This window comes from Mizuhopecten yessoensis, unplaced genomic scaffold, assembly GCF_002113885.1.
Source record: "Mizuhopecten yessoensis strain PY_sf001 unplaced genomic scaffold, ASM211388v2 scaffold10829, whole genome shotgun sequence".
NCBI lineage: Eukaryota > Metazoa > Mollusca > Bivalvia > Pectinida > Pectinidae > Mizuhopecten > Mizuhopecten yessoensis.
The window spans coordinates 1,373,207-1,387,972 of NW_018408742.1; the positions used below are offsets into that span (position 1 = coordinate 1,373,207).

The 14,766-nt window shown below is 34.8% G+C and overlaps 1 protein-coding gene across 16 annotated transcripts in view; it reads left to right on the forward strand.

The window, feature by feature from the left end:
* The window catches only part of LOC110462727 (putative uncharacterized protein DDB_G0271606), a 49,314-nt gene that overhangs the window by 14,733 nt on the left and 19,815 nt on the right, over positions 1-14,766 (forward strand). For all 16 annotated transcript variants that reach the window (XM_021516841.1, XM_021516846.1, XM_021516849.1 and 13 more), the window contains 3 exons: positions 10,569-10,919; positions 12,008-12,041; positions 12,430-12,521. In XM_021516841.1, coding sequence (XP_021372516.1) covers positions 10,569-10,919; positions 12,008-12,041; positions 12,430-12,521 — 477 coding nt within the window. The remainder of the gene's footprint in view (positions 1-10,568; positions 10,920-12,007; positions 12,042-12,429; positions 12,522-14,766) is intronic.

Sequence of the window (14,766 nt, forward strand, 5' to 3'; positions counted from 1 at the left end):
CTTTGATTTGAAAGTAGACTAATTATTATCCTTAAGGCTTTACCACACAAATTAGAGAGACCATATTCTTCTGGTCAATTTAAATACATCCTGTCACGATAGGATTTTGAAGCATATGAGATTGCAGATATTACTTAGCAATATCCTACACCTTGTATGTTCTGTCACCGCTTTGATGCATCATAGTAACAAATGCCTGATAATAATGCTTAAAATACAGAAAATCAGCCAGAATCCATCTTTAAGTTGATTCTATATTTTGTTAGCTGTCCTTCTCCTATCTCAATACTCATGTAGGTGAGAATCTGTTAAAAGTTAAAATATGCACATATTCTTTTTCAGGCTATATGTAATTTCTCTTGTTTTTTTGTGTTTTTTTTTTTTTAACAAAGCTGGTCTTATTAGATTTTTCTGTTCTTGAATATCATTTCAATCTTTTTGTGTCTTTATTTACTAATGATTTATGATTTATTTCATTTAGATATAAAAAAAAAAGAAACTGAGTCATAAACCAATATCCTCAAATTACTGCTACCTGTACATTGTATAAATGGAATACCTTATAGTATAAAGTTTGACAACATTTAGCCAAGGGATAATATACTGATTTCAAAATTTTAGTTGCACATTTATTATTTCGCAATTAATTTACAAGGTAGTGTAATTCATGACTCCTAATCAAATAAGCGTCTCAAACAAAGGGAGGTACTGGTTCTTCTAACATAATCTCGTCTAGATCTGGTCTATAACATTTTAACTGTACCTGATATCTTGATGAAACTCGAAGGCAGCATGCATTACAAATAGAATGTGTGCAGTAACATATTACTAGGTCACTGTGACCTTGACCTCATGTGACCTTGCCTTTGGGATGAAATATCAAATAAGTGCAAATTTTCAAGTGAAATGTTGCCTGGTCTTTAGTTCTAAACCATTGAATGTGTCTTAAAGTATAATTATTATTATTGAATTCTTAACGACAAATCAACACAATAGAGGCCATAAGGGCGAGTCTTACAGAAACTTGAAGTATACCTACCTGCATCAAAGTGTGCAGTACACTACTATAAGGTCATAGGTCAAGTACAAAAAATGCAAAATTTTCAGTGATATTAGATTTTAAAGATTCTTAATGACACTTAACGAATGTCTGCATCCCCCACAGAATGTGTAGGTCATTGTGACCTACATCTTTAGGTCAAAGGTTAACAAGTGCAAAATCGTCAGTAAAATTGCTAACTTTTAATCAGTGGACTATACACACTGGTGATTGGAAAAGGAGTAAAATACTCAGAATTGAGCAAAATAAAATGTTTAGGGGTAAAATAAAACGTCTAGGAGTAAAATAACCTGGAAAGGAGTAAAATTTTACCCCATACGTTTTATTTTACCACTATCCAGGTTATTTTACCCCCTTGACAAGTTAAAGTACTCCTAGATTATTATTTTACCCCCATGACGAGTTAAAGTACTCCTATTTAAGTTATTTTACCCCCCTGACGAGTTAAAGTACTCCTAGATTATTATTTTACCCCCCTGATAAGTTAAAGTACTCCTATCCGGTTTATTTTACCCCCCTAACGAATTAAAGTACTCCTAGATTATTATTTTACCCCCCTGACAAGTTAAAGTACTCCTATCCGGTTTATTTTACCCCCCTGACGAGTTATAGTACTCCCCGATTATTATTTTACCCGTAGACGTTTTATTTTACTCATTGGACTTTTAAAGTACTCGTGGCTTTTTATTTTACTCGTGGCTTTTTATTTTACCCCCTTTATTTACCTGTGCTCCACGGCAACAGGATCTGCGCTGGCGGTTAGCTAGGCCTTTGATCTAACCGGGTAGTAGCCTGTCGACCACTTCGAGCTGCCGCGGGCGGTGTCAAGCATCACCAGGTAGCTCTGTTCATGTGTGAACACTTGTCAGTCGACAGCTCGCCTCATAATTAACAACGTGTCTGTGCTTTGTTCACCTATGTTTATTTGGTGTAATCAGAATAAAACTATGGAACTGTGCCGTGTTTGTAATTTACTTCAACTTGAAACTGGTGTTTTGGAATACGTGTTTGATACATACTCGATTTATGTCAAATTAAACTTTGAAAATGTGCCGTGTTTGTTACATACTCGAACAGCGCCGTTGAAATACATGTTTAAAACTATGGAATTGAGCCGTGTTTGTAATTTACTTCGACCTGGTGTTTTGAAATACGTGTCTGTAACATAATCGAACTGTGCCGTTAAAATACATGTGTATACACTCCATTAATATGTCAAATAAAACTATGGAATTGTGCCGTGTTTGTAATATACTTCGGCCGTGTCTGTTGAAATATGTTTGCTTATTACTCGATTTGTAATAAAAATATATTTAAATACATTTATCGTGTTTGTACTTTATTCGGCCTGATGATCTAAAATACGTGTTTATTAAACACTCGATTAATATGTCAAATTAAAACTATAAAACTGTGCCGTGTTTGTAATTTACTTCGACCTGGTGTTTTGAGATACGTGTTTGTTACATACTCGAACTGTGCCGTTGAAATAATACACTCAACAAATATGTCAAATAAAACTATGGAATTGTGCCGTGTTTGTAATTGATATCGGCCTGGTGTTTTGAAATACATGTTTGATGTTTTATACACTTACTATGTCAAAATAAAACTATAGAAACTGACGTGTTTGTAATTTACTCCGGCCTGGTGTTTTGAAATACGTGTTTATAACACACTCGAACTGTGCCGTTGAAATAATACACTCCATTAATATGTTAAATTAAAACTATAAAACTGTGCCGTGTTTATAATTTATTTCGACCTGGTGTTTTGAGATACGTGTTTGTTACATACTCGAACTGTGCCGTGTTTGTAAATTACTTCGACCTTGTGTTTTAAAATTTACGTGTTTGTAACATACTCGAACTGTGCCGTGTTTGTAATTAACTCCGACCTGGTGTTTTGAAATACGTGTTTATAACACACTCGAAATGTGCCGTTGAAATAATACACTCAATTAATATGTCAAATAAAACAATGGAATTGTGCCGTGTTTGTAATTGATATCGGCCTGGTGTTTTGAAATACATGTTATATACATTCCCGATTAATATGTCAAATTAAACTATAGAAACTGCCGTGTTTGCAATTTACTCCGACTTGGTGTTTTGAAATTCGTGTTTTAAACACTTGATTAATGTGTCAAAATAATACTGTGCCGCGTTTGTAATTTACTTCGACCTGGTGTTTTGAAATACGTGTTTATAACACACTCGAACTGTGTCATTGAAATAATACACTCCATTAATATGTCAAATTAAAACTATAAAACTGTGCCGTGTTTGTTATTTTTATCGACCTGGTGTTTTGAAATACATGTTTGTTATGTGTAACCACTCTGACACGCCCCCTTTACATATTTATATATTATTTGCAAAACAGTGTAAGTTATGACAGCAACCAATATATGTTGTATGGGTTAAGTCATCAATAGACAAAAAAAGAAGACATCAATCCTTAGAAAGAGAAGTTATACCTCCAAGACTGAATAACGGATATCGTATTCCGTGCCTGCATTAACTACATTCAATGTACACTATAACTTTTAGCTAAGGTATAGTAATATACAGTTGACACACCTAAATATCTTACCTGTGAATTAAAAGGTATGTTAATTACCTGTAGTTCTTACCACTTTATATTATAGCCAAAGGGCATTTACGATACCTACCTGTGAGTTAACAGGTGAACTAATTACCTCGGAGGTGTTACCTGTGAATGTCGTGGCCAAAGGGCATTTATAACCGATCCTCCAAGTAACACAGGTAGTATGGTGTACCGTCGCGTTTCTTTTTATTTCCAGTTATGGAAGAAAACATGTTTTTGAAAGTATTAAAGTAAATCTAATAAGGTAAAAATGTATGTGTATCATCACAGATTTATATTCGATCTAAGTCCGTGGTATCATATAGTCCAGGGCTCGCGCTGGCGATCGACACTGGCGAAAGTAAAACGTGATTGGCGATTTGAAACTGCTCTTGGCGAAAATGTCGATGTGGGGCTTTTGTTTAAATTACTGTCGACAATAGAAAAAACCGTTGGCGATAACTGTTTCTAGAGCAACTGTTACAGGTAAATTTAGCCCCCGGACACCGCTTGTGTACTACGTTTACGATGTCACGGCTGAATGCATTTCCGATGCAAGGTCATGTATTTGAACTCACCTGAGTTTTCACAAGGTCACCTGGAAACACAATGACTCCCGTCTAATATCAAAATTGCCTATTATCCAATTATAGCGATATTGTCTTATTCCGAGGGTTGCTCTGTGGAGAACAATAAGGTAAGCTAGGGTCGGGAAAGGGTTGTTTTAATTGGATTTGATTTACTGCAGGAAATCGCGTGAAGTGATGCGAGGCAATAACGAGGCACGGTCATTTGTGTGTGCTTATATTGGGACGCAAGCGGGATATTTTTCATGACTTTCTTTTTAATTTTGTTTAGCAGCAACAGGTATATAATTGCCAGGGTACATACAATTTAGTTGATATTTTGGTGCGTGGTTCTATCACGGTTTCTAATCTAATTCCGAGGTTCTATAAATAAAACGCGAAATACCATCAGGGTAACGTAGGCCCTAAACCGGCGTGACTGTACCCTGAAAGGGACATTTCGGTATTTTGGCTAATATTTGGGGATAAACGATCAATATAAGCAGAAAAGAAGACATATTTCAAATACTATAGAGTCAAACAGGGCATTTACGATACCTACCTGTGAGTTAACAGGTGAACTAATTACCTCAGAGGTGTTACCTGTGAATGTCGTGGCCAAAGGGCATTTACAACCGATCCTCCAACTAACACAGGTAGTATGGTGTACCGGTGCGTTTCTTTTTGTTTCCAGTGTTGGAAGAAAACATTTACGAATTCAAAACGAATTAGAGTAGATCTAAGTCCGTGGTATAATATACGATATTAGTTTTTTTTTATAAAAAATCTGAATTCTACAGTAAAGTTATTTTTGTAGTAATGGTAGTGATGATATGACATTGCTTCATGGGTATTAAATATACATGTAAACATATAGGAGGAACAAATGCAATCGGAGACTTATATATTACATATGTACGTCTCTGATGCAATTTATCAGCAGATTTTAGAACACTACAGTACATTGCAAATATATGAATCTTTAAACTAGCGCTAACGTCATATTATTTTGTTTTAAATCACTCTATCAGAGACGTATATATTACAGAGATTGTAAAATATACGTCTCTGTAATATATACGTCTCTGATTCTGTGTAGCCAGAGAAGTATATACTATATGTCTCTAGTGTAACCGTTAAGCTAAATGCATATCTTATATAAACGTCGTACGTCCCTGCCATAATAGAACCGCCCTCCGATGTAATTTTTAACGTATATATCGATTCGGTCTTCGTCCTGTCTTCAACCTTATTATATATACATTTACAATTAACAAACACGGCACAGTTCGAGTATGTTACAAACACGTACATTTTAAAAAACCAGGTCGAAGTAATTAACAAACACGGCACAGTTCGAGTGTGTTTAAAAAACCCCAGATCGAAGTAAATTACAAACACGGCACAGTTTTATAGTTTTAATTTGACATATTAATCGAGTGTTTAATAAACACGTTTTACAGATCATCAGGCCGAATAAAGTACAAACACAACAAATTTATTTAAATATATTTTTTATTACAAATCGAGAAATAAGCAAACATATTCAACAGACACGGCCGAAGTAAACTACAAACACGGCACAATTCCATAGTTTTATTTGACATATTAATGAAGTGCATAAAACATGGATTTTAACGGCACAGTTTGACAATGTTACAAACACGTATTTCAAAACACCAGGTCGAAGTAATTTACAAACACGGCACAGTTCGAGTATGTAACAAACAAGTATCTCAAAACACCAGGTCGAAATAAATTATAAACACGGCACAGTTTTATAGTTTTAATTTGACATATTACACAAGTGTTTAATAAACATGTATTTCAGATCATCAGGCCGAATATAGTACAAACACGACAAATTTATATATAAATATATTTATTACAAATCGAGTTATAAGCAAACATATTTCAACAGACACGGCCGAAGTAAATTACAAACACGGCACAGTTCGAGTATGTTATAAACACGTACATTTTAAAAACCGCCAGGTCGAAGTAAATTACAAACACGGCACAGTTCGAGAATGCAACAAACACGTATCTCAAAACACCAAGTCGAAGTAGATTACAAACACGGCACAGTTTTATAGTTTATATTTGACATATTAATCGAGTGTTTAATATACACGTATTTCAGATCATCAGGCCGAACAAAGTACAAACACGATACATATATTTAAATATATTTTTATTATAAATCGATTAATAAGCAAACATATTTCAACAGACACGGCCGAAGTAAATTACAAACACAGCACAGTTCCATAGTTTTATTTGACATGTTAATGGAGTGTATAAAACATGTATTTTAACGTCACAGTTCGATTATGTTACAAAAACGTATTTCAAAACACCAGGTCGAAGTAATTAACAAACACGGCACAGTTCGAGAATGTTTAAAAAACCCAGATGGAAGCTAATTACAAACACGGCACAGTTCGAGTATGTAACAAACACGTATCTTAAAACACCAGGTCGAAGTAATTTACAAACACGGCACAGTTCGAGTATGTAACAAACACGTATCTCAAAACACCAGGTCGAAGTAAATTATAAACACGGCACAGTTTTATAGTTTTAATTTGACATATTAATGGAGTGTATTATTTCAACGGCACAGTTCGAGTGTGTTATAAACACGTATTTCAAAACACCAGGTCGAAGTAAATTACAAACGCGGCACAGTATTATTTTGACACATTAATCAAGTGTTTAAAACACGAATTTCAAAACACCAAGTCGGAGTAAATTACAAACACCGCAGTTTCTATAGTTTAATTTGACATATTAATCGAGAATGTATATAACATTTATTTCAAAACACCAGGTCGATATAAATAACAAACACGGCACAAATCCATAGTTCTATTTTGACATAGTAAGTGTATAAAACATCAAACATGTATTTCAAAACACCAGGCCGATATCAATTACAAACACGGCACAATTCCATAGTTTTATTTGACATATTTGTTGAGTGTATTATTTCAACGGCACAGTTCGAGTATGTAACAAACACGTATCTCAAAACACCAGGTCGAAGTAAATTACAAACACGGCACAGTTTTATAGTTTTAATTTGACATATTAATCGAGTGTTTAATAAACACGTATTTTAGATCATCAGGCCGAATAAAGTACAAACACGATAAATGTATTTAAATATATTTTTATTACAAATCGAGTAATAAGCAAACATATTTCAACAGACACGGCCGAAGTATATTACAAACACGGCACAATTCCATAGTTTTATTTGACATATTAATGGAGTGTATACACATGTATTTTAACGGCACAGTTCGATTATGTTACAGACACGTATTTCAAAACACCAGGTCGAAGTAAATTACAAACACGGCTCAATTCCATAGTTTTAAACATGTATTTCAACGGCGCTGTTCGAGTATGTAACAAACACGGCACATTTTCAAAGTTTAATTTGACATAAATCGAGTATGTATCAAACACGTATTCCAAAACACCAGTTTCAAGTTGAAGTAAATTACAAACACGGCACAGTTCCATAGTTTTATTCTGATTACACCAAATAAACATAGGTGAACAAAGCACAGACACGTTGTTAATTATGAGGCGAGCTGTCGACTGACAAGTGTTCACACATGAACAGAGCTACCTGGTGATGCTTGACACCGCCCGCGGCAGCTCGAAGTGGTCGACAGGCTACTACCCGGTTAGATCAAAGGCCTAGCTAACCGCCAGCGCAGATCCTGTTGCCGTGGAGCACAGGTAAATAAAGGGGGTAAAATAAAAAGCCACGAGTAAAATAAAAAGCCACGAGTACTTTAAAAGTCCAATGAGTAAAATAAAACGTCTACGGGTAAAATAATAATCGGGGAGTACTATAACTCGTCAGGGGGGTAAAATAAACCGGATAGGAGTACTTTAACTTGTCAGGGGGGTAAAATAATAATCTAGGAGTACTTTAATTCGTTAGGGGGGTAAAATAAACCGGATAGGAGTACTTTAACTTATCAGGGGGGTAAAATAATAATCTAGGAGTACTTTAACTCGTCAGGGGGGTAAAATAACTTAAATAGGAGTACTTTAACTCGTCATGGGGGTAAAATAATAATCTAGGAGTACTTTAACTTGTCAAAGGGGTAAAATAACCCGGATAGAGGTAAAATAAAACGTATGGGGTAAAATTTTACTCCTTTCCAGGTTATTTTACTCCTAGACGTTTTATTTTACCCCTAAACATTTTATTTTGCTCAATTCTGAGTATTTTACTCCTTTTCTAATCACCAGTGACATTGTATCTTGATACCAGATACCTTGTTAAAAGTGAAGTATACATGTTTCACTCACAGAGGTGTGCAGTGCAACATAATGCAATCATGAATATCTTTCAATTGGTCTAAAGTCAAATTAGTCAAAAAAAGATTTGGTAAGTTATGACTTTTCTGTAAATTTAAACTGTTCAAGACATCTGAATTAAACTTCAAAACCAACCGTGGATGTTCAATTTACTATATATAGGTCACTGTGACCTTACCTCTAGGTTAAATAAGTCCACAACAAATGGGTATTTTTTCACAAAACAAATCTCTAAGTCAATCAAAGGTAGTTTTAACCTTGCATTTTGCATGTAAAACTCAATACTTTCAAATTAAATGCATATGCCTGCGGGAGGGTAATGTTTGGGCACACAGCATGCACATCAAATTCCACCTGGCTGATATTAACTTTGTGGATTGGTAGTTATGTAGACATGTACACTTACACAAATTTATGGCATCCTCATTACTCGAGGGGTATCAGTCACTTTCACTCTATGCACCCCTCAAATATGTCATAGCAATATTAAAGGCAAGCCGCTAGCTATTTGATTGGTATCTGATAGAAAAAACCTGACCAATCACTAGGCTGATGCTAGTCCTTTTGAAGATTACAGAGGAGCAACATCTGACTTTTAAGCCTGTACATTTTACTGTTGGACTAACATGGGATTCTTTTGATGTACATCAAAGGATAGAACTAGTTCTTGTATCATCCCCAAGATGGCACACACTAAGCCTTCAATTTTGCTATCACGACATATTCCAGGGGTGAACACAGCAAAAGTGGGCGTAACTCCTGGATTGTCGAGGATGAACTTATGGTTGTATGTTTGAAGGAAAGAAAACATATTTGATTTTATTGAATGCTGCCTCTGTATTCCCTATAAGTGAATGATAACTTCATGGATATATTGTTTGAATGGGGATGAAATGATTTACAGTAAAAGGAATGTTAGTCCAAATACTATTAGATACAAAGAATCAGTACTTCGGAAATTTTCAGCTTGCAATTGATGAGTGATGAAACAGAAATACCATTTTAAAGCATATATTTTCAAAATTGGTATTCAGAAAGCAGGTTTATAAAGTAGTAACATAAGGTGACATATCATTATTAGAAAAGTACTGGATGATGACACTGCAGGAAGGGTGTCACATGTACAATTTCACGAATCATTTACTGGATAATGTTAAATTCAGCAGTTAATCTTTTTCAGCCTTGTCTTCAGAAATGATTGCAATTTGGTAATTGAAGCACTCTGTAGTCGCCATCTGTCACAAATACTGTGTAACATCAAATAATAGCTTACAAACCATTCAACGATCTACAATCTGTTACAAGGGGACTTAATTATAAGCATGTTCGCTATAGCCGCTGACACTAGCCTAGGGAACTGCAAATATAATAGTGGAGTTCTTTATTTTACATTTAATTACATGGCTGAAAAATATATTTGCATTTGTATATCTAGCATCCTACATAAGCTTGAGTTATAAAAATATATATGAAATTTACATTAAAGTACATTTGTATATAAAGAAATTTGGTTGGTTGGTTTATCGGTTTGGTATACTATTAACAGCTGAGGTCATTAATTTGGAAAAGGTCAATGTGGTGTAATTCTTTTGGGAGTAGATGTACATGTAGTGTCCTACTTTTTAATGCAATATTGGTTAGCAAATCAAAATATTTATGATTTTAATGAATTAATGCTTTATGCAATATGTGAATATAAAAGAGAATACCGGAGTATACTGTGATATCAGTATCAGTGTGATGACTTGTAAAAAAGTATCTTATTAGAGTTTTTCAGGGTGACACTGGTAAAAAAAGTAGATAATCTCAAATTAATGTAAAAATAGTGTGACAGTGCTCGGAGGGTATTTAAATGAAACAGAATCCGTATAATTATAGTTGATTGTCATAAAAAATCTCTTGACCACTTGTGAGTAACAGTTGTTAGTAAATCCATCCCAAAGGAAAACATGATTTGGTTGTTCCACTTGAATTTGTTTTACAAAGATATGTTTATTTTTGTTTAGGAAAAGATCAGACAGCAGAATCTACAGCTAGCTCAAGCTCAGCAGGCTCAGAAACCATTTGAGCAACAAGGGGGACAACTCCAACAACAACAACAACAACAACAACCACAACAACCACAACAGGGACTACCACAACAAGGGTTTCTCCAACAAAACCAGGGTATTTTACAACAAAACAATCCCCTTCCACAACTTAATCAGCTACCAGGACAGCAGGCCCAGCAAAACCTTCAATTCCAACCTATCCAGGGCCAGCCACCCAAGCAGGGATTTCTGATGGGGAATGATAACCCTTTGGTCGGTGATCATCAGCAACAAGGGGGAGACAATTTGGTGGCTCAGAAAAATCAGGTAACATTGTCATGTTATCAATTTATTCTTCAACGAGGCTTTCATGAGTTCTGTTAGGCTATATATTGTATCCACTGATAATAGGGTCATATGGTACTTTACCAGGCATGATATGCATATGTATTTCATATTGGTAAAATGTAGAGTTTCACAGTCTGCCAGTCGATTATGTATTGGTAAACTTTATTACCTAGTTTGTCCTTGGTGTATTCATTTTCAGTTGTCTTCTCATATTATGTTTTCAAGTGTTCGGGCAGGCGTGCGTTCGAGTGGGCACACATTAGTTTCCGATCAATAACTTAAGTAATTTTTAATGGATTCATTTCAAACTTGGTAGGAAGGTTCATTGTCATGAACGCTCGGACAACGACGATAACCAAAATCATTTGCCAGTTATTTACGGAGTTATGGCCCTTCGTAGAATTTCCGAAACAGTTTCCACTCAATAACTTGAGTAATCTTGAATGGATTAATTTCAAACTTCACAGGAAGGTTCATTTCTATGAAAGCTTGCACATATTAAGGGAGTTATGGCCCTTTATAGAATTGACGTAACACGGTTTCCGCTCAGTAAATTTGAATAGAACCTTTTTAAACTTCATAGGAAGGATCATTTCTATGAAAGCTTGCACAAGTTCTATAACCATTATCCGCCTGTTATCAAGAGAGTTATGGCCCTTTATAGAGTTGATGTAACACTTTCTGCTCAATAACTTCAGCCATAGTTTACGGACTTACAGCCTTTTGGAGAATTGTCGGAACACAATTTCTGCGCAATAACTTTATTCACTTATGGCCCTTTGTGGCAAACTGCTCATTCGACATCTGACGGGCGTATCATGTACGGCATCGCGGAATTCTTGTTTACCTCTTATATCATTGATACTGAAGACTTGATCAATGATATTGAAAACATCCATTCCCTCTTAAAGGGATTTATCATGATAAAAGTGGACATTTTGTCCATTTACACTAATATGTGTCAGAGCAACAACATGCACCATTTCCGATTAAAAACCAAGCTACACTAACAAACAAAGCATATGATATCGACACTGACTATATCTTCAGGTGTTTTATCTTTACAGGACGTACAGGAAATGCAGCAACAGCCTGTTGTAGGTAAGATATCAGACAGGATGATGTAGTCACCTTAACGCATTCACCCCTGGAAACACATTTGAACTCTTCCAATTCAAAGGTCAGACTATTTAATTCTGAAATTTCAGGGGTACAAAAAGTAAATGAGTCAATCATATACCAGGTACTAGTAGAGAAAAGAATGTAGAGTCACCTTGACAATTTCAATTGGTCATTATAACAGTTGGACAGAGATAATGAAACGTGTGTCTAGATGACTAAACATATTTGTATGCCACCGTCACAAAATGGGGGGGGGGGGGGGGGGGGGGCATATTCCGTCCCATCCATGAGCAGAGGCATTTATGTCTTACAGACATTTTCTAGTTTTAAACATATTCAAGACTTACAAAATTGGTTTTAATTTCAGGAAATCATAAAATATCCGATAATTTGATGGAACAGCAACAACAGCAACATCAAGTGCAGGCTCCAAATCTGGATGCAGGTCAGGGGGATAAGGTAAGCCTTGTTCCTATATAGCATGCTACAGTCTCCTCACATCCTCTTTAAACTTAGTGTAAATAAACCAAAAAAATGGATAAAAATCTTAAAGTTTTATCTGTATTGTTTTGAGTGTTTTGGATCTTGAGATTTTTCATTTGTTTCATTTGATCTCATTCTAATTATGTATTTCTTTGAATTTGGATGGAAAATTTTGCAGTAAAGATTTGAAGGGATAAATTGCAGTAAATATTTGAAGGGATAAACATATTAACATGTGAATATCTGAAGAGTAAGACATTTTGTATTTAACATTAATAACACGAAAAGAAACAAATTTTCCTGCTTATACTAACTTAAGAGATAGAGATTTTGCTTAGGATAATTTTCCTTCAAATTCAAACTGATCTAGCAAATTTCTCAGATGTTGAATGGATAAAAAGCCTTATGATGATAGATTAAAATGATGTTTCTGTTGACAAAATAGGATTAAGGTACTAAGCACATTGAGATGTTGTTGCATGATACTAGTTACCTGTCATGATTAATGCATGGAGCAGTTGCTTGATTCCCTTGTATTTATATTTGCTCACATTCTATAATTGAGCAGTAACCTGAGTTCTAACAGTTGTTTACTCACACAGTCCCTATCTTACTCTCTCAGTCCAAATATGATACAGATGTCCCTGATAACGGCTACTGTAAAAGCTGCTTTTTTGTGGGTTCATTATTTTCTCAAATTTACACCAATTTTTTTTTTAAATTTTGTAGATTATCTGTTCATGATTTTCGTGTTCTCTGCAAAGAGAATGCGACATAGGAATCACTCCGTAGCATCATTGGTGTTGTCCACTCCAGGTTTCACAGCATAACACTGAAAGTGAAAATTTTGTTCGCTTAAAAACTTCCTTCAAATGTATTAGCTATTGCCCTCTCATAATCAAACCGTTTTACATGTAATATGAGAGGGTTCTATACTAATTCTTCCCAATAATAAATATTTTAACTGGATCGTTATTTTTGTGGAAATATTTTGGCTGAATAGTAGCAAAAATAAGAACTGCATACAAGCAGCTAGATTTACAGTATTAACGCACAAAAAAATCTGATATATTGTTGACTTATTCAAATTTCCTGATTTTCTTTGCATGTGTAAAACCAGGTATATTAGTTAATTTGAACCCTGCATTAGTGTACCAGATGCATTATATTGCATTTATACTTTTGGAAGTATAGCCAAATAAGCCGAAAACGCTAATGCATAGGGCTGTCAGCTGTGTATTAATCTCAGGAGTGGGTGTGCATGACCTTTCTATCCAAGTACATTATGGTTTTTCACTATAGTTACATTAAAAATGGATGTCCGAAATTTGTTTAGATTGAAATATGAAACAATTTTCAAAATAAATCATCAATTAGCCTCACCTGTTTTCTTTGTTAGGCAGAATATTCAGAAATTCAGCCTTTTGTTGCAGATAAAGAACGATAGTATCACAAGTATCCCTCACAAGTCGACACAAAATCATGTACTGTAAATTAAACATTCAAAATTTAGCACATTATCTAATTTTAATTCATTCAGGACATTGATGAATTGACACATGCACAAATACAATATATGAGATAGAAACAGTATACAGGGACCTTCAGTTAGCCCAACTGTAATTTGGTGCATTATTGAAATTATTTCAAATATGAAAATGGAGTAATTAAGTTAACTGCTAAAAAATGTATGATTACAGTACAGACACAAAACCATATATGTGTAATGTTTCATTGATGAAAGAGAAGTTATACTGATGATCTGTTTGGTTGAACTTAAAAGACAAAGCTAAAATTAAAGGGAAATGTGGTTAGGGATTCACATGTCTAAACTGGTCAGGAATCACATGTCTAAACTGGTCAGGAATCACATGTCTAAACTGGTCATGAATCACATGTCTAAACTGGTCATGAATCACATGTCTAACTTAAACTGGTCAGGAATCATATGTCTTATGTTGTCATAGATTCACATGTCTTATCTGGTTAGGGATTCACATGTCTAAACTGGTCAGGAATGACATGTCTAAACTGGTCAGGAATCATATGTCTTATGTTGTTATAGATTTACAAGTCTTAACTGATCAGGAATCACATGTCTAAACTGGTCAGAAATCAAATGTCTAAACTGGTCAGGAATCATATGTCTTATGTTGTTATAGATTCATGTCTAAACTGGTCAGGAATCACATATCTTATATGTTGTTATAGATTTACATGT